The sequence below is a fragment of the Aythya marila genome, assembly GCF_965140915.1.
Source record: "Aythya marila genome assembly, chromosome: 1".
NCBI lineage: Eukaryota > Metazoa > Chordata > Aves > Anseriformes > Anatidae > Aythya > Aythya marila.
Genome location: NC_139042.1, coordinates 125,089,268 through 125,109,407, shown reverse-complemented (window position 1 = coordinate 125,109,407; position 20,140 = coordinate 125,089,268). Strand labels below are relative to the sequence as shown.

At 41.7% G+C, this 20,140-nt stretch overlaps 1 protein-coding gene across 1 annotated transcript; it reads left to right on the top strand.

The window, feature by feature from the left end:
* Window positions 1-14,005: 14,005 nt before the first annotated feature.
* Window positions 14,006-19,770, top strand: TMEM139 (transmembrane protein 139). The gene is made up of 3 exons (XM_082758479.1): window positions 14,006-14,346; window positions 15,447-15,755; window positions 17,151-19,770. Exons 2-3 carry the CDS (start codon window positions 15,481-15,483, stop codon window positions 17,554-17,556), a joined length of 681 nt encoding a protein of 226 aa, XP_082614605.1. The 5' UTR covers window positions 14,006-14,346; window positions 15,447-15,480; the 3' UTR covers window positions 17,557-19,770.
* Window positions 19,771-20,140: the final 370 nt, after the last annotated feature.

The window sequence follows — 20,140 nt, the reverse complement described above, 5'->3', positions numbered from 1 at the left end:
TGGCATAGACCCCAAGGTATAGAAGTTCACTTCTAAATACATTGGGCAGGGAGGATGTTCATTGTGCTAATCTCTTACATCATCAACACTTGAAATGTTGTGAAATTACATGTTTCAGTGAAATATGTCTACTCTTTCGGGGGTGAGGGGGGAGGAGGAGGAAGAGGGAGGGAGAGGGAAAGAGAGGGAGAGAGATAGAGATAGAGATATAGAGATAGAGACAGAGACAGAGACAGAGATAGAGGTATTGAGGAAGGCTGTAAAGACAGCTTAGTAAGCTCTTGACCTTGTTAGCAAAGCACTAAATAAGAGTCAGTCCCCATCCTAAAAATACTTGTTCTCCAAGAGACCTGCAAGGAATTTGTGTGCTTAAAGTCACACCAAAGGTAGTTTGTTAGAACTTGAAATTTAACTCCTTACCTGAATCACAGTCCAGTTCTTTAGCTACAAGAACAATCTCCTTGCTTCCCTTTTCTTGCTGTTATTCCTTAATAGACGAAAATAATGAGAGAAAAAAAAAAAAAAAAAAAGTGCCTTTCTTTAATTACAGGAAGGGATGGACACTGCTACTTAAATGAGAACAGTAAACAAACAATATGCAAAGTGTTTACAATTACTTCCTCAAGATAATGTTATCAAAAAGCACCTACCTTGGATCAAGGAGTATCCCACAATGACAGGATGTCAGGAGAATGGCAAAGATGGTTTATGTAGAGCATAGGAATATGTAGGAAATAAAACCAAGGGTCATTTATTTGTTTGTGAAATAAGGACACATAAAAATAAAGTAGGTCTAGTGGTACAACTATGTGTGGCAGCAGAGAGCATTTGATACTTGCTTTGACAAATATTTATTGACTGAAAGGAGGCTATTAAACCTTTTTTATCAAGTAAGACAAAATTTGGAGGTTGCTGGGACGAAGAGAGGAGACAGCAGATGAGAATATATACCTCATCAGTAGTTCCAATATATTTTAACAAGTCTCTGCAGGCTGAACTATGACCTTCCATATACCCAAAGTGAGAGCACTCAGATGAGAGGTTTTCAAAGAGTTAACAATGTTTCCTGAATCACTCTGATGTCTTCCAACTGCAGGTAAGGTCACAGAACAGTCTTACTAATCAGAGGTTGCCATCAGGCTCAGCAGCTCTTCTCAATAAACAGTGGAATTATCATGCAGATCCTTTTTGGCATCAAATATGACTTCAGTCCAATACAGATGTCCATGAACAATGTCCACTCTACCCTGCAATTCCCCCTTCATTGGCAATCTTCTCATATTCACAGAAAGACCCTTTGCAACCAGTCATCACTCCATGCACAGTTACCACCTGTAGTAAATTTTGTCAAAGCTATCTGTTCAACCAGACATACACTTAATTCCACATGTTGCATGTCGTGTTTTTTGTAGTCTACAGTGAACAAGAAAGCTATCTCTCAGAAGCCTTAATAAAAGAGAGCTCCCTTTAAAAACACAAGGAATTCCAGAGAAAGCAAAAGTGGTGTATGGGTTAAGAAGGGTTATAGGTTAAAAGAAGGGTTATAGTCATAGGAAACTCCATTCTGAAGGGAACAGAGGGCCCAATTTGTCATCCAGACCCAACCCATAGGGATAAGGAAGTGTCCTGGTTTCAGTTAGCACAGAATTAATTTTCTTCCTAGTAGCTGGTGGAATGCTGTGTTTTGGCTTAGAATGAGAAGAGTGCTGATAACACCCCGATGCTTTAATTGTTGCAGAGCAGTGCTTATACTAAGCCAAGGACATCTCAGCCTTTGCTCTGTCCTGCCAACAGGCAGGCTGGGGGGGTGCAGTAAGAGCTGGGAGGGGACAGACCCAGGACAGGTGACCCAAACTAGCCAAAGGGGTATTCCATACCATCTGACGTCATGCTAAACAATATATAGGGGTGGCTAGCCGGGGGGAGGGGGCCGGACTGCTCGGGGTTAAGCTGGGCATCGGTCAGCGGGTGGTGAGCAATTGCATTGTGCATCACTTGTTTGTACATATTATTAGTAGTAGTACTATTATCATCATTGTATTATTATTATTATTATTATTATTATTATTATCATTATTATTATTTTCCTGTCTTATTAAACTGTCTTTATCTCAACTCACGGGCTTCACTTTCCATTTCTCTCCCCCGTCCCAGAGAGGGAGGGGGGAGGGTGAGCGAACGGCTGCGTGGTATTTAGCTGCCAGCCGGGTTAAACCACGACAGTCTTTTTGGCGCCCAACGTGGGGCTCGAAAGGTTGAGATAACGGCAGATCTGACCAGAGTGTGTTAAAATAAAATTGGTATAAGTATTAGACCTGCTTAATAGTCACTTGTCATAATGCTGATTGCTTTAATCTCAACTGCGCTGCGCCTGTTTTCCAAATTGAGTATTATAGCACGTTATTTTCCGTATGTGCTCTACACTGCAGCCGGGGAGAACGGCCCCACCTGGAGCCTCTGGCAGAAAGAACCTGGGGAAACTCGAGGTCGGCCTCTGGGGTTTTGGAGTCGGGGATACAGAGGATCTGAGGCCCGCTATACTCCAACTGAAAAGGAGATATTGGCAGCATATGAAGGAGTTCGATCTGCTTCGGAGGTGGTCGGTACTGAAGCGCAGCTCCTCCTAGCACCCCGATTACCGGTACTAGGCTGGATGTTCAAGGGAAGGGTCCCCTCTACGCATCATGCAACTGATGCTACATGGAGCAAGTGGGTTGCACTGATTACTCAGCGGGCTCGAATAGGAAACCCCAGTCGCCCAGGAATATTGGAAGTGATCATGGACTGGCCAGAAGGCAAATACTTTGGGATATCATCAGAGGAGGAGGTGGGTCGTGCTGAAGAAGCCCCACTGTACAACCAGTTGCCAGAGAATGAAAAGAAATATGCCCTGTTCACTGATGGGTCCTGTCGTATTGTGGGGAAGCATCGGAGATGGAAGGCTGCTGTATGGAGTCCTACGCGGCGAGTTGCAGAAGCTGCTGAGGGAGAAGGTGAATCGAGTCAGTTTGCAGAAGTGAAAGCCATTCAGCTGGCTTTAGACATTGCTGAACGAGAAAAATGGCCAGTTCTCTATCTCTACACCGATTCATGGATGGTAGCAAATGCCCTGTGGGGATGGTTACAGCAATGGAAGCAAAACAACTGGCAGCGTAGGGGCAAACCTATCTGGGCTGCTGCATTGTGGCAAGATATTGCTGCTCGGGTAGAGAACCTGGCTGTGAAAGTACGCCACGTAGATGCTCATGTGCCCAAGAATCGGGCTGCTGAAGAACATCAAAACAACCAGCAGGTGGATCAGGCTGCTAAGATTGAAGTAGCTCAGGTGGACCTGGATTGGCAGCATAAAGGTGAATTATTTATAGCCCGATGGGCCCATGACACCTCAGGCCATCAAGGTAGAGATGCAACATACAGATGGGCTCGTGATCGAGGGGTGGACTTGACCATGGACGCTATAGCACAGGTTATTCATGACTGTGAAACATGTGCTGCAATCAAGCAAGCCAAACGGTCAAAGCCTCTTTGGTATGGAGGACGATGGCTGAAATATAAATATGGAGAGGCCTGGCAGATTGATTACATCACACTCCCTCAAACTCGCAATGGCAAGCGCCACGTACTTACAATGGTGGAAGCAACCACCGGATGGCTGGAAACATATCCTGTGCCTCATGCTACCGCCCGGAACACCATCCTGGGCCTTGAAAAGCAAGTCCTATGGCGACATGGCACCCCAGAAAGAATAGAATCAGACAATGGGACTCACTTCCGAAACAACCTTATAGACACTTGGGCCAAAGAACATGGTATTGAATGGGTGTATCACATCCCCTATCATGCACCAGCCTCCGGGAAAGTTGAACGATACAATGGCCTGTTAAAGACTACCTTGAAAGCAATGGGCGCTGGGACGTTCAAAAACTGGGATACGCATTTGGCAAAGGCCACCTGGTTAGTCAATACTAGGGGATCTACCAACCGAGCTGGACCTGCCCAATCAAACCTGTTACGTACTGTAGATGGGGATAAAGTTCCTGTAGTGCATGTAAAAAATATGCTGGGTAAAACAGTCTGGGCTACTCCTGCCTCAGGAAAAGGCAAACCTATTCGTGGAATTGTTTTCGCTCAGGGACCTGGATATACTTGGTGGGTGATGCAAAAGAATGGAGAGGTCCGGTGTGTACCTCAAGGAGATTTAATACTGGGTGAGAATAGCCCATGAACTGAATTGCACCATGTTAAATAGTATATTATACTGTATGTTATCACTACCATGATTACTATAGGTGACTAATTAGAATGTATGGAAAAGAGTGTAACCTGAGCATGACATAAATGGTATGGAATAAGGGGTGGATAGATGTCCTGGTTTCAGTTAGCACAGAATTAATTTTCTTCCTAGTAGCTGGTGGAATGCTGTGTTTTGGCTTAGAATGAGAAGAGTGCTGATAACACCCCGATGCTTTAATTGTTGCAGAGCAGTGCTTATACTAAGCCAAGGACATCTCAGCCTTTGCTCTGTCCTGCCAACGGGCAGGCTGGGGGGTGCAGTAAGAGCTGGGAGGGGACAGACCCAGGACAGGTGACCCAAACTAGCCAAAGGGGTATTCCATACCATCTGACGTCATGCTAAACAATATATAGGGGTGGCTAGCCGGGGGGAGGGGGCCGGACTGCTCGGGGTTAAGCTGGGCATCGGTCAGCGGGTGGTGAGCAATTGCATTGTGCATCACTTGTTTGTACATATTATTAGTAGTAGTACTATTATCATCATTGTATTATTATTATTATTATTATTATTATTATTATCATTATTATTATTTTCCTGTCTTATTAAACTGTCTTTATCTCAACTCACGGGCTTCACTTTCCATTTCTCTCCCCCGTCCCAGAGAGGGAGGGGGGAGGGTGAGCGAACGGCTGCGTGGTATTTAGCTGCCAGCCGGGTTAAACCACGACAGGAAGTCTGCTGTCTACCTGGGGCTCAGGTAAGAGACGTTGCTCAGAAAGGCATTCGCCTGGAATGTCACTCTGATTATTACCCTTTATTGGTTTTTCACATTGGCATTAATGAGGTAGCAAAGAGAAGTCCAGGATCAATGAAAAGGGACTTTAGGGCTTTGGGGCTATTGGTTAAAGGATCAGGTGCACAGGTAGGGTTTTCCTCTATCCTTCCAGTAGTGGGGATCAACACTAAAAGGAACAGGCAGACCCAGCAGATCAATATGTGGCTCTGAGGCTGGTGCCACCAACATGATTTTGGGTTTCTTGATCATGGGAAGGTCTACATAATACCAGGCCTACTGGGTCCTTATGGGAAGCTTTCTCAGAGGAGGAAAATGATTTTTGCCCAAGAGTTACCAGGGCTGATTAATAGGACTTTAAACTAGATTCAAAGGGGGAAAGGGACAAAAATGGGCCTGCCAGTGATAAGCTATGAGACTGCATGCCAAAAACTGAGGGACTGCATTCTAGTAAGAGCCTTCAGTCTGTCCCACAAGGGCCTGGGTTCACTGAAGCACATCTGAAACATTTCTACACAAATGCACACAGCATGAGAAACAGTCAAGAGGCGCAAGAAGTCTTGGCCCAGTCCCGGAGCTAGTACATCATTGGCATAAGTGAAACCTGGTAGGAAGAGACCTGTGACTGGTATGTTGTGATGGATGGTTACAGGCTCTTCAGAAGGGGCAGGCAGGGCAAGCAAGGAGGGTGGTGGCTCTGTATATAATGGAGGCACTGGACTGTACAGTGCTTGCAGTCGGCAGCAATGGGATTGAGAGCCTCTGGATAAGAATCAAGGGACATGAAAATAAAGAGAATGTCATTGTGGGAGTCTGCTATAGAACACCCGGCCATGATGACCACACTGATGAACTTATCTTTAGAGATCTGCTAGATCAGCTGCCCTTGTTCTTATGAGCAGCTTCAACCTGCCAGATGTCAACTGGGAACACCACATAGCTGAGACAAGCAAGCCCAGGAGATTCCTGAAGCACCTTGATGATAATTTCTTGGTACAGATACAAAGAGAGATGACTAGAAAAGGTGCACTCCTGGATCTGTTACTTGTAAACAGGGATGATGTTGTGGGTGAAGTGGCAATAGGTGGCCACCTTGGCCATAGTGACCATGAGGTAGTTGAGTTTAAAATCTTTGGTGATTGAAGGAAAACTGCTACCAAAACTTCAGCCCTGGATTGGAGGAGAGCAGACTTCAGTCTGCTGGAAAACTGCTTTTAAAGACATTGGGTCCATCACTGGTTGTCAGTTTTCAAGCACTATCTTCTAAGAGCACAGGAACAGGCAATTCCAAAATGTTAGAAGACAAACAGGATGGGCAGAAAGCCAGCATGGCTGAGCAGGGATCTTCCAGTGCATAAGCAGAAAATGAAAGTGTATGGAAGTGGAAGCAAGGTCAGGCAACGTGGAAGGACTACAGGGATGCTGCTCACCTTTGTAGGGAGAGAATTCAAATGGCCAAGGCTCAATTAGAGTTGAAGCTTGCCAGTAGTGTAGGGGACAATTTAAAAAAAATGCTTTTTTAAGTATCTTAACAGGAAAAGGTGGACCAGAGCAAACATTGGTCCCATACTTGATGAGGGTGGTCACCTAACAAACAGGGACATAGACAAAACAGAGAGAGACTTTTAATTCATTTTTCATTCCTGTCTTCAACAACAATCACAGGCTCTGGAACCTCAGCTGCTCTGAGTAGGACCATGACTGTGGGAACAATAAACTCACAGTCAACCCCAAACTTACTTGTGCAGGATTTGCTGCTCCACCTGGATGCATATAAGTCCATTGGGCCTAATGGAATTCATCCCAGGGTACTCAGAGAGCTGGCTGATGTCATGGTGAGACCTCTCTCAATGATTTTTCAACAGTCTTGGGAATCTGAAGAGGTCCACTTGACTGGAAACTGGCAAATGTGGTCCCGGTTTTCAAGAAGGGCAGGATATAAGATCCTGCCAATTACAGGCCTGTCAGTCTCACTTCAGTGCCTGGTAAAATTATGGAGATTATTCTGTGAGTTTTTGAAAAACACCTGAAGGACAATGCATTGGTAAAAGCCAATGTGGGTTCACAAGAGGAAAATCATGTTTAATAAATTTAATTTCCTTTTATGATAAGATCACCCGTCTAGTTGACCAAAGGAAGCCAGGTGATGTAATCATTCTGGATTTCAGCAAAGCTTGCAATACTGTCTCTCACAGTATCCTTCTGGACAAAATGACCAGAATACAGTCAGATAAAAGCATAATAAGATGTGTGAACTATCGGCTGATGGGTCAGGCTCAAAGGGTTCTTGTAAATGGGGTTACATTGGGATGATGACCTGTCATTAGTGGGGTTCCCCAGGGCTCCATTCTAGGACCAGTCCTCTTCTTCTTCTATTGTTTTCTTAAATGATTTGGCTGTAGGACTTGAAGGTGTTTTGAGCAAGTTCATGGACAATACCAAATTGGGTGGAGCTGTTGACTCTGTCAGGAGTGGTGAGGCCTTGCAGAGAGATCTAGGGAAACTAGAGCTGGGCAATCACCAACAATATGAAGTTTAACAAGAGCAAGTGCTGGATTCTGCACCTGGGAAGAGGCAACCCTGGCTACATGTACAGACTGGGAGATGAGATGCTGAAGGGCAGTCCCACAGAAAGGGATCTGGGGTTTTGGTTGACAGAAAGCTGAACATGAGCCAGCACTGTGCCTTGGCAACCAAATGGAGCCAAGTAAACTGACAGTTCACACCTTGCAAATCATGACAAGCTAAAAGATGCACCCTTTTTAGCTCACATACCTTCTTGTTTTCATAGTGTAACAAAGAAAATGCTCTTTCACTGACACATATAAATGCCTATTTGAAGAGATGTAACTGAAATGTAATGCTCATTTTTTTCCAGTGGCAAAAAAGAAAAAAAAAAAGTTTCTAGCTTCTTGTCTCGGAGGTAAGTTGCTTCTATTGTATGGCTGAAGCAAAACAGAGTGAAAACTTGTGCTTTTTTTCTTTTTTACTTTGTTAGCTTAATGCCTTGTTAGCAATTTAGAGCATGTCAGGAGGACAACCCTATGTATTGGCAACATAAGCAGCAAGAATATTTCGCTAGGAGCAGAGACGAAGACAAGGGCACAAGAAATATGCAGCAAATACATGTTAACTTTTCTTACTGCATATCATCTGCTTTGGCTTTATGTCTGCAGAAAGGGGATGCAAACACTGTCCTACAATAAAGTTGCTCTGCATATTCAGGTCTTATTCTCTCTTATTTCTAGCATGACCTAATATAGTCTAGTATAAGAGTACATGATCTTCCCATGTTCTTTTAACTATTCTCAATTGATTTCTTAATTTCATTTTAAAACAATTTCTTCTCACTTCCTCTTTTCACAATACATATTCCACTTGATTCTTTCACAATATTCTAGCAGTTAGCTAGAATATTGTGAAAAACTGCCCTCCTTCCTTGCCTCTGGTCACAGTCAGGTTCTTTCCTCCTCTTTATGATCCACTTTAGGAGATGTCAATTAGCATGAAAGGAGAAGTGACCCTTATACTCCATTTAGTAGCATTACAGTGACTGGGGTGCTCTCCTTCAAAAGAGCGTATACTGGCAATTTACATCTTACATGTAGCAACATCTGATTTTTCAGCAATACAACTATTGCATGTGTAGAGATCCTACAAAGTATGGAAAGTCCTCCAACAAAAGACAAACGATACAGACCAGACTAGGTTCTGTCATAAAACATAACCAGCTGCAGAAAATTTTACCGGTGCAAATGAAATCTGAGGTTTATAGCTTCTGTCATAAGCAAGTTGCAAAATAAGAAGCTGAGGAAGTTTCTAGACCTCCTCTTTTTTATTTATTTTTTTTTTTTATTTCAGAGAAAACACTAAAAATGTGAATACAAAAGGCTGAAATAAGAGATAAAATCCTCAAATACCACAGCCTTGGTAAATGCTTGTTACTCTTCTGCCATTCTCATGACATAAAAGGGGGCACTGCTTCACTAATTTTAAATACTTGTGTACTTCAAATGTGTAGACAGCCCTGAAAACACTTCTTACATGTTTTTCAGGTATTCCGGAGACAGATCAGGAGCTACTAGCAACAGTAGAAGCTATCCCTGCAACATGAGTCTTTCTATGAACAAATTTCTACCATGACTGATACAGAAAAGTCACTGCAGGTAGAAGATAGACATGCCAACAAAACACCATACAGTGACTACACATAAAACGACTTTCACCTTGATCCAATAAGAACTGGAATAAGCTGGAAGATGGAAAGAATCTGCTGGTTCCCAAGAAACGAATGTTTATTCAACCATGAACATTCAAGCATAACGGTCATTCTCAAAATTACACACATTTTTGAACATCCAAGCACAGGTGTAACTTTGTTGGGGTTTTACTTCCTCATAATCCAGACATCAGACTGACCACAACTGTATCGACCACAGGTCATGGCAGCCCCATAGATACAACATAATAATGCCTTTGACACAGAGTAGTCTCAACAGAAAAAAATGAAGTCATGCTTTACAAAGGTGACTAAGCAGAATCTGGGAGTCAAAACAAGTAGTAGACAAGACAGGAAAAGGTGGTTCTGTACCACTTTGTTCATAATACTTGTGCAGACTCTCAGAAATTGCTTCAGGAAAAGGTTATAGATTTAGTGATTACAGAGAGATTAATGGTGCCATGGTATCTACGTCACAAGCCCTTTGGAATAAAGCAAGTTCTCTGCATACCCACCTGATAAATGAGGTTACACTAGGTACTAAGTTAATTAGTAGCAGCCTGGGCAGGAGGTAAAATAGATAGTAAGAAGAAACAGGGGAAAGGTGAACTGATACTTAGAGACTGAATGAAGAACAAAGATCAACAAAGAGGTACTGGAAGAAAGACTGAAAAACAAGACCTGTGGTCTTAGGAGATCTGCTATCAAATGAAGACTGATCCCCACAGCATGCCCGAACAATAGAGAACGCAAATAGAAAACTCTTTTTTATAAAAAGCATGTCTACTTCACATGAAAGGGAGAGAGTTTAGGATGAGAGTATAAATGTGTCCTTGTTTACTCTCCCTGACTTGCACCCCTTGTTTTGTAACCACGGCATAGTAATACCTATTCAGGCCTTTCCCAAACAACTCTGGGTTCTCTAAATCTTGGTATCACCACAAACTTCCTGATGCGGTCATGTGATTGAATTTTCATTGTTATGGATAGTGACACACTGTAAGCAACGTCAGTCTGAACCCAACTAAGGAGATAATCAGAATGGCAGACACAGAAATCTCACAAATCATTCAAAAATGCAAAATGTTCATACAGCATTATATCTTTAGATTCACACAGCAGTCTGTATCATATTGAGAGAAATGCTGAATTAATGCACTCATAGATGCATTACAAAGTATTTTTCTTGTAAATGCATAAAAATCATTCCTAAATATTCATCTCAGAAATCCTTAAAATTCCTTGAATTAAATATACAGTAGTTACTGTGGTCTTACCCCGCTAGGCAGCTAAGTTCCACCACAACCATTCTCCCACTCCCCATCCTCAAAAGAAAAGGAGGAGAAGAAATGATGACAGAAAAAAAAGGTTCATGGGTTGAGATAATGATAATTTAATTAAAGGGAAAAGAAAGAGTGGAAAGGAAAAAAAAAAAAAAAAAAAAAAAAGGAAAAAAAAAAAAGGAGCATAGGCTGAGCAAAAGCAAAGAGAATAAAATTATTCTCTACTTCCCATCAACATGTGATGTTCAGACATGTCCTTTGAACAAGGGCCTCAACACACAAACACAAAAACCTTTTTTTTTGAGGAGGACAGATGTCTTCATAATGAGGGCCCACCCCCCACACTTTCTCTTTCCCCTAGCCCAGCTTTTATTGCTGTGTGACATCATATGGTACGCAATATATCTTTGGTCAGTTTGGGTCAGCTGCCCTGGTGATGTCCCCTCCCCACCCAGCCCACCACCAGCCTCCTGGCTTTGAGAGGTTTGGAGAGGGTCTTGATGCTGTGCCAGCACTGCTCAGCAATGGAAAAAAACACTGGTGTGATACCAGTGCTTTTCTAGTTACAAGTGCAGAGCACAACACTATATATGGGCCACTGCAAGGAAAGTTACCTCCATCCCAACCAGACCCAGAACAAACTGAAATAAACTGAAGTAATAAAAGTAACAACTAATGCAACAGAGATAACCACCATTTCTAGCCTTTTTATTTTTATTTTTTTATTTTTTTTTTGTCCTGGTATTTCATAACTATGTCTATAAATACTTTTAAAAACGGTGCACCACTCAAAACCACTACAAAAAATCTCAACAAAAGCTATTTCTTTTTGGCTTTCCACAAATCAAACAAAGCCTTTCCAATCGCATAGGTAGTTTTCCATCAAATAATGAAGGTTTTTCCACCTTCATAACTTTCTCCCGACTTGGCAAAAAGACCTAGCCCCTAAGCAGTTTTTACGTTTCTACTTCCCACAGGAAAACGTGCAGATGACTGCAGTGCTGTGGCTCTCTGCAGAAGGAAGCTTGTAGAAAGATAAGTACTTTAAGATGGGATTTGATAGTCAGTGTAGATACCAGAGCTGGAAGTTGCCTCAAGTTATCAGTCTGTGCTAGAAATTCCTGATACAATTAACAGGCAAGGTGAATCAGCTTCTACACCTTTCTGCAGGGCTTTGTTGCTTACTCAGTCAAAGAACTTCCTTCTACTCCAATAGTTTGGGCTGGGTTGATCAAATGGTGCACACTGCAGATATAAGAGATATTCCTGCTCTTCCTCCCATGCCCTCCACCACTCCAGTTATGCATTTGTATTGCTTCCTTTGAATGGGGATCTAGTGGTTAGATGATCTTTTGGAGATCAGATTCGGCCCAATAAATTGGCAAATAATCCACTCTGGAAAAAATGTAAATACTTTCTGGCTAGCTTAGACAGCTGAGCTGGCTCCGAGAGGGATCAGCTGATCGCTAGAATCCCTGCAAGGACAGGTCTTGATAGATGGCAGATGGAGAAGAGGGCAAAAGGAGATAGGGCTACCAATGTCCACAGCAGTTATCTATTAGTTTTATTCAGCTGCCTTGTCAAATCATACTTTAACTTCCTACTTTAAAAACTGGAAATATTTTCTTTAGAAATAATTCTTCTGATAGTGATGCTCTTTTATTAGAATAGCTCAGTAAGTAGAACACTTAGCCAAGGTCTAATGTGTATTTTTATTCCCTCCTAAACCAAGTAGGATTTAAATCTTTTATTTCTAAGAAACAGTTCTAACAATTACCAACCTACTAGCTACCTGGTTAGAAGGAAGTTGCTGTTTGTACTCAGGCATCAGACTCCACCACCATTCAGTCATACTTTCTGTGCAGAGAAACTGTGAAAACAGTTTTGTCAAATCGTCCTTATCAGTTAAGGTGTTCTCAACATTAGGCAACCCCAAAACAGAAAAGGCTATAAGAAACAAATCATTTTTCCTATTTTGATGATAGTCCTGCAGAATGACATGCTCACACCAGAAGCCTGACTTCCTCCTCTTTACATGGATGTTAAGTCTTGCATCTTCAATGGAATTCTCTTGAAAGCAAAGAATTGGCAACAACCAGAGAGCTGAACGTCTTTATATGTTACCAGCCAAAAAGGCAACTCTAAAGGTAAAAATAATAGAAACATAGAAGCATAAACAAGTCTATGCTAGAAGGGGTGACCATCTAGTCTGAAACCAGGGCTTTAAACTCAGCTGAGTCTTAACTATTTCCAGCCAAGATGATTCCATCACTTTTCTGGGCAAGTAACTGCAACATTTACTTGTTTTCACATTGAAAATTGTTTCTCACATTCAGAAAGCTCCCCTCTTCCCTATTGCATCCTGCCTGTCACCATGCATCCTTGTGAAAAGAGTACCACCAGCCTCTCTGTAACTACCTACTAAGTATTGGAAAACCATGAGTAGGCATTCCCCACCTGTTCAAGCCTTCCATTCTCTAGGCTGTACAAACCCAATTCCTTCAACCTCTCTTAACTTCTCAAGTTCTCCAACACTCAAATCTTGGTGGCAGTTCACTGGATCTCATCCAGTTGTTCAATTGTTGGAAGGACCAACACTGTACTCAATAATCTTGGTATGCCATAACAAGTGCTGAGTAGAGTGAAATAATCACACCCTTGGTCTCTTGACTATACTCTTACTGATGCAGCTCAGGACAGTTTGCTTCCAGTGCTTCTAGCAAAAACTGCTGACTCTTGCATAGCTTGTTGTTTATCATGACCACCAGGCGTATTTCAGTAGAGCTCCATTCCAGACCCCAACCTGCTTGACATTATTCCACCCATCCACGACTTTACGTTTATCTTTGTTAAACTCCATACCATACCTTGTTGGCCCATGGTGAATTATAACCTCAAAATTAATTAAAAAACAGTTGGCAGGACATATTCCTATTACAAATAAACATGAGCTGCAGCTAGCCCCTTGACATAACTCATGTTCAGTGTTTGAGAACTTCCAATGATTTTCAGACATAAAGGTACAGGTGGTAACAGACTTCAAAAAGTAATTCTGTACCTGCTCTGTTGATTACCAATATTCCTCATTCCCAGATACACCTGGAAGTAAAAAGGATTTTAATGCAGCCCTCCATAAAATAGAAACCTTTTTTCCTTTTGTCTGTAAAATCAAAGAGGTCATAAAAAAATACCTGACTTGCAGCACCCAATCAGGATAGAAAAATGTACTAATTTACATTTTACAGAACTCATAAACAGATTTATATGTGGGCCATGAGATGTGGGCTGGATCTGCAGTCCTTCCTGCTTTGTGAGGCAGAGATCAAGATTCTTCTGCTGTATGGAGAGAATGTAATTTTCGGAGCAGAGTTTCTCTTATGAAAGTAGAACATATCTGACGCAGGTAAGCACTCCCCCTCTGTTTACTCCGCCCTCTTTTCTAATGAGTTTCCTGCTTTTGTGGGACAGACCTGGAAGAGCTGGGAAAGTACAGAAGGTATGTGATCGTCCAGAAATTTTTTCAGAATCAGAACCTGGAAAGCTGAGGTTCTACTTTCCCACGCAAGACTAGCACAACAGGATCTCCCTGTGGTTTTGTGCCTACCCATATTCACTAGTTTCCAGCTTTTACTTTCAAAATAAATCTTCCTCGTCTCCCTGAAAGAAGACTCAAAAGGAGGAAGGGAAAGTTTTTACTAGTATCCTGCCCTCAGATCAGAAGGGGAAGAAGCAGGGACAGAAGAGCTTGTATGAATCTCCTTGTGATGAAGATAGAAGTGAAAACATGACTGTTCCTACCTACCAAAGCCTCATTCTGGTAAGTCTATGTTTAAAGCTGAAAGTAAACAAGGTACTAAGAACATAACCTGTTCAGAAATAATGTGTTTCTTTATCTGGCATTTAAATATATATAAAAATTTACATGTTTTTGCTCTGTAACTAGAGAATACATTTAGTGTGCAAAAGCACACAATGTAACATGGAACTATATAAAACTGTATTTGTTTGGATATTTATAGTAATTAAAACATGCCTATTTTGTCATACTTTTTTCATTTAAAGCAGTCGTCATCAAAACAGTGGGATATATGTTAGTGTAGTGTAACACATACTAGATGACTATTTAATGATTGTATTTCTTGAATACCACAGATCCTTGGTATTCATTCCATATTGACTGTACACAACAACTACTGTCTCTTTCAGAGATACGTGGTTTGGAACTAAGGATAGGAGGGGCACTGGTGAGAATAGAATGGTGAAAAAAAAATGTAGATCAAAAGAAAAGAACTGAAGATATAGACTTGTACTAAAATGTGTCTACATTTTACAAAAACAGACATACTGAAGCTATATCTAGAACCTAATATAACGTTATTGCTAAAATGCTACACAGAGGGCATTCAGTTACTGGGACAGAGAGCACCTTTGGCGATGTTTATTCTGTGATCTGAACTAGTACCTGAATGTTCATTATGCAATTTTAAAATGTCCTAGAATAAACCTTTACATCTATTCCGTTTATTAGTTTTATGCAAAGTGCACAGAATCAAATTTGCATCCTAGATTTCTCTAATAGGTAACTCTACCACTTTAGATAAGCCTGAGAGTAAGTGCTAATGGTCGATTTAAGCATTTTATGTTTCATGCCTTCAAGTCCAAGCACTCCCATTATTCAGTGTGCACCCACACAGGAAATTCTAGTAAATTTACATTGGCATCTATCTATGCACAGATCTCGCAGGCTTACTACTGGATTCCATGATGGGTAATATTCCATCATGAGAACATACAGTCTATAGCTGCCTGTTCTCATGATGGAATAAACGTGCATGTATGTTATTTTGGTCGTGATACTGGTAATGTGTTTGTATAGCCACATTTCAACCTGAAAAAAAATATTTTTATCTTCCACAGATGTCTGTCCCCTTAACTGGTTATCCGTTCTCAAATGTCTGCTACCACCACCCATACTACCATGTGGTTAGAGTCACACTGGAAGAACATCCGCCAAGCCTTGTTGCTTCTTTTCACTGCTGCTCTTCTCATTGGGGTCACCATGCTAGCCATTTCATCTAACATTAACCCAATAGGCTACTTCTTCCTAGGGGTAGGTGGAGTATGCCTGATTGGTTATTTGCTGAGCGTGTTTGTTGAGTGTTACTTGAAGAATCGACACCGACATGACACAAATGAGATACCTCCAAACAGACAAAGCCAAGCAGGGTAAGCACCAACTCAGTTATTCCTCTGTGACTCACTCTCTCTCTCTCCTTAAAATCATTTTGTTTTGCTGCCCTTCCACTAGGGAATCAAACACAGAAACCAATTCAGAAGACAAAAGGTTTTTTAGGTTGTTTTCCTTCATTACTCTGGTATAGCTTACAAATGTCTGTGCTATGAATCTCCTTTATCCTGTCCAATACATATTTTCTTCCTCCTGGGAACTGATTCACTAACTATTTCCAAGGTTACCAAGGTTAAACAGATCAGGCCTAGTTTTATCTCCCCTTGAGTAATCAAGTCCTGCCGCCAATGAGTCAGACAAGGAAAAAGAAAAAATGCTGAGGTAATACTGAATGTTAGCTTGGTTTAGTTCTATAAACCTGACCTCCGAAGCAACTGTTCTTTGGCAAACTTTTAAAAAAGAACCTGTAACTGGGTGTGTTTCCAGTCTTCAAAACACAATTTCACATTAACAGGATCTGATTTTGAGAGTCTCTGAATACTCACATTGCTTTTTGGATTCATGCATGTTTGCAGGTTGCACTTTATCACCTAATTCACCCACAATCTGTGTACTATAGTTGAAGAGTTTGTTTATGTTTGCTTCCTTGTCACTATAATCCAGACAATCATTATCCAGCTGCATAATTTGCTTGATGTTCTGAAATGTACGGTGTTGTAAGAATGCAAAAATGTTATTGTGTTTATTTTTAGAAAGATTAGAGAGAAATAAATTCTGTAGTTGTCATTGATAGTTTTGGGGTATTCTAAAAGTAAACTAGTATCTATTTATTTGAACATATGTCCTAAAAGGGAAAACATTTCTAAAGTAACAATTTTCTCTGCAGACATTCTTCTTAAGACAGAATAGCAAATCCTTGTTTAAATGAAATGATTTATTTTTCTCCACTTACATTCTTAAATACTGATGAACGTTGAGCTAATGTGTTAAAACAGAGATAAAAAGCAAAGTCTTATTTTATTCAGAGAAATAACTAGTAATCAGTAACTCCTTGTAGTAAATTGTCACTGCTGGCACATTTTAAACGAGTAGATATCAAGCTAAGCCTAACACATTGAATTGAACAGTGTGTTTTTGTTTTTGCTTTTGTTTTGTTTTTTTTTTAACTTATTCTGGTGAGTGTGGGAAAATGGTCAGATAAGACACTCTCTAGACTAGGAAGCAAGGTATTAAGCTGGCTGGATAAGTGAACTGATGCAATAACAGAATATGACATGCAGTAATACCACATAAAATATCCTGCCTCAGCTCCATCTACTGATTCTAGCATGGCCCCTATTCTACATTATTCAAACTACAAGCCTCTACATGAAAAATAAAATAAAAAATCAGTAAAATAATCAGTGTAACTGACATTCTGCTTTTGTGCATAGGGTGAATGCTGCCTATGAAGCACCTACATACGAGGAGGTGATGACTATGTCAGTTCCAGCGATATGGACAATTGCATCCAATCCAGGCTCAGTGCCCTCACCATTGAGTGAACCCCCCCCTTACAATGTAGCTATTGAATCACCTGCCCAGGAAGAGACTGTGATGGAAACCCTCAGGGTCTCAGTGGCACCAGACACAAGGAGCACCTCTGAGACAGACACAGGCTCCAGGATGCACTTGCAGCTGGTGCTGCCCCCAAGATTGCGATTTACTTCAGACATCCATGAAGTGAAAGGTACTGCAGACAGGGTTGAGCCATTGGAGCCGCTCACTCCTCCACCTGCTTATGAGATTGCCATCAACGATGAGGTCTTTGAAGATGTCTTCCAGCCCTCCACAGTATGATTAATTCCACCTTCTATGAAGGCAGGACCAAACCCCCACCAGGCTGAACCTCATGGTTCTCCTGGAGGGAAGGTGAAAGAGCTGATTTTTTTCATGCCTCACACGGGTGAAGTTTGTCTTATCATTCCTTGAACCAGAGCTGAACTACAGACATAGTATCTACATTCACTACAAACTTTGCACAATTTACATATATACAGTGCAATACCATGATGCTTCATCTTGGCACAAAATAAGCAAAGTCACTGAAGAGAAAATTGCGTGACATACAGCAACAACCGAAACTGGAGATATATCTTTATGGGGGAGAAGAGCGAATCATAAGGAAAGACAAGCTGCCTTGGAAAGGGGAGGAACAGAAACAGCTCTGAGTAGTTTCTGCCTGTGCATTACTGTTTGCCTGTGCATTACTGTTTGCCTGTGCAAACAATATCACTGAGAGTTTTGTGATAATCAACCACCCTAACTTTCCTATTGAGAGACTGAGACTGCAGTTCCCTGATTATAAAAGTTTTGGCAGCAACACAAATTTCTGATCTGTGCTGCTTGTTGCTACGCCTCTGCTGCACTCGCACCACATCCTCAGTTGTGCTAACCTTGAGAGGAGGGTGGCTGTATGCATTTGGAAGCTGGCACTACCTAATACCTATCATTTTGCTGCCAATCAGCTTGAGGTTGAAAACCTCACAGTAGTTGTGGCATTATGAAATGACATGTTATTTATAATGTTCTCATCCTACACAGCCTGCAGGTGATGAACATAAGGAAGACACCACCATTTTTTATTCCAGTGAGAGGTCAACAATGGAACACATATACATACCCTCTGCCTGGAGGTTTGGGTCGAGAAGAACCTCATTAAGTTCAGCAAGGGCAAGCACAGGGTCCTGCACCTAGGAAGGAATCACCCCAACCACCAGTACAGGCTGGCGGGTGACCTGCTGGAGTGCAGATCTGCAGAGAGGGACCTGGGAGTCCTGGTGGACAGCAGGCTGACCATGAGCCAGCAATGTCCCCTGGTGGCCAAAAAGGTCAATGGGATCCTGGTATTCGGAAGAGTGTTGCCAGCAGGTCAAGGGAGGTGATCCTAACCCCTCTACTCAGTCCTGGTGAGGCCACACCTGGAGTACTGAGTCCAGTTTTGCACTCCCCAGAACAAGAGGGACATAGAACTACTGGAGTGAGTCCAGAGGAGGACTACGAAGATGCTTAGAGGACTGGAGCACCTGTTGTACGAGGACACTCTGAGAGAACTGGGCCTGTTTAGCCTGGAAAAGAGAAGACTGAGGGGAGACCTCAGCAATGTATATAAGTATCTGAGGGGAGGGTGAGGACAGAGCCAGCATCTTTTCAGTTGTGCCCAGTGACAGGACAAGAGGCAATGGGCACAAACTGAAGCATAGGAGGTTCTGGCTCAATATGAGATAGCAGTTCTTTATTGTGAGGGTGACAGAGCACTGGGACAGGTTTTCCAGAGAAGTTGTGGAGCCTTCTTCTCTGCTGGAGACATTCAAAACCCACCTGGATGCCATCCTGTGCAATGTGCCAAGGGGTTGGACTAGATGATCTTAAGAGGTCCCTTCCAACCTCATCCATTCTGTGATTCTGTGGACCACCAGTTTTGACAGCTGTACAGGAGGGCTTATTACTCTGTTATAGTACTGGCCCAAAGAGATCACTTGACATATTTTGTCATCACAACAAATATTTGTGTAGAAAGGTCAATACTCCAAGTTCACCATAACCCCATGCGTAGGCATTTCTCTCTGGTACCTGGAGAGGGGCAGTCTGTCTGTCAAGGCTGTGACTGTAGCAGAGAGCACCTGAGAGTAACAGTCACAAAGCACAGGTGGTCTTCATCTTGACAGTTCTGGTTTGGAGCCAGGTTCTAGCTTTCATCAATTAGTGATGCTGTTCAGTCTTTTAAAATGGGCAAGTTAAACTGTTAGACCCTGTTAAAGTAGTTTGCAGTGAGCAAAGAGACACTCAAGTCTAGTGAATGTCCAAATTAAAAGACAAACAAGAAAAAACAAACATGGTCATCCAGATCTCCTTATGACTGCAGGCAGCAATCATCACAGCATTGTTTCATATGTGTACATCATTTTTAACTCATATCATAGGCTAAAAGCAAGTAAATTATTTCTTATTGTTTGATTCTTTATAGATGAAAATATTTTGTATGTTGTTTATTAATAAACAAGACTACATAAAAACCGAGTGGCATTGTTCACTTTTCTTCTCAAAACATGTATTTCACAAAGCCATGATTTATACCTGTTTACATTATGCTTTTTTGATAAACTTAGCTTAGAAAAAAAAGTGATGAGTTCAATTTCTAAGTCTACATGTGAATCTCTTTATTACCATTAATGATGAATCAGCTATGAAACCTGTCATAAAAGCAATATGAGACAAGTTTGCTGATAGATGATTTTTTTTTAAATCAATCATTTTCTGCATGTTTCAGAAGGTGTCCTCTGCTTCCTGTATCTGCAAAAGAACAAACCGCAATAAACAACAATACAGGTGTATAACATGGGAAGAGTTATGCCTAAGGTAGGCAGCCAGGACTTCTCTCAGT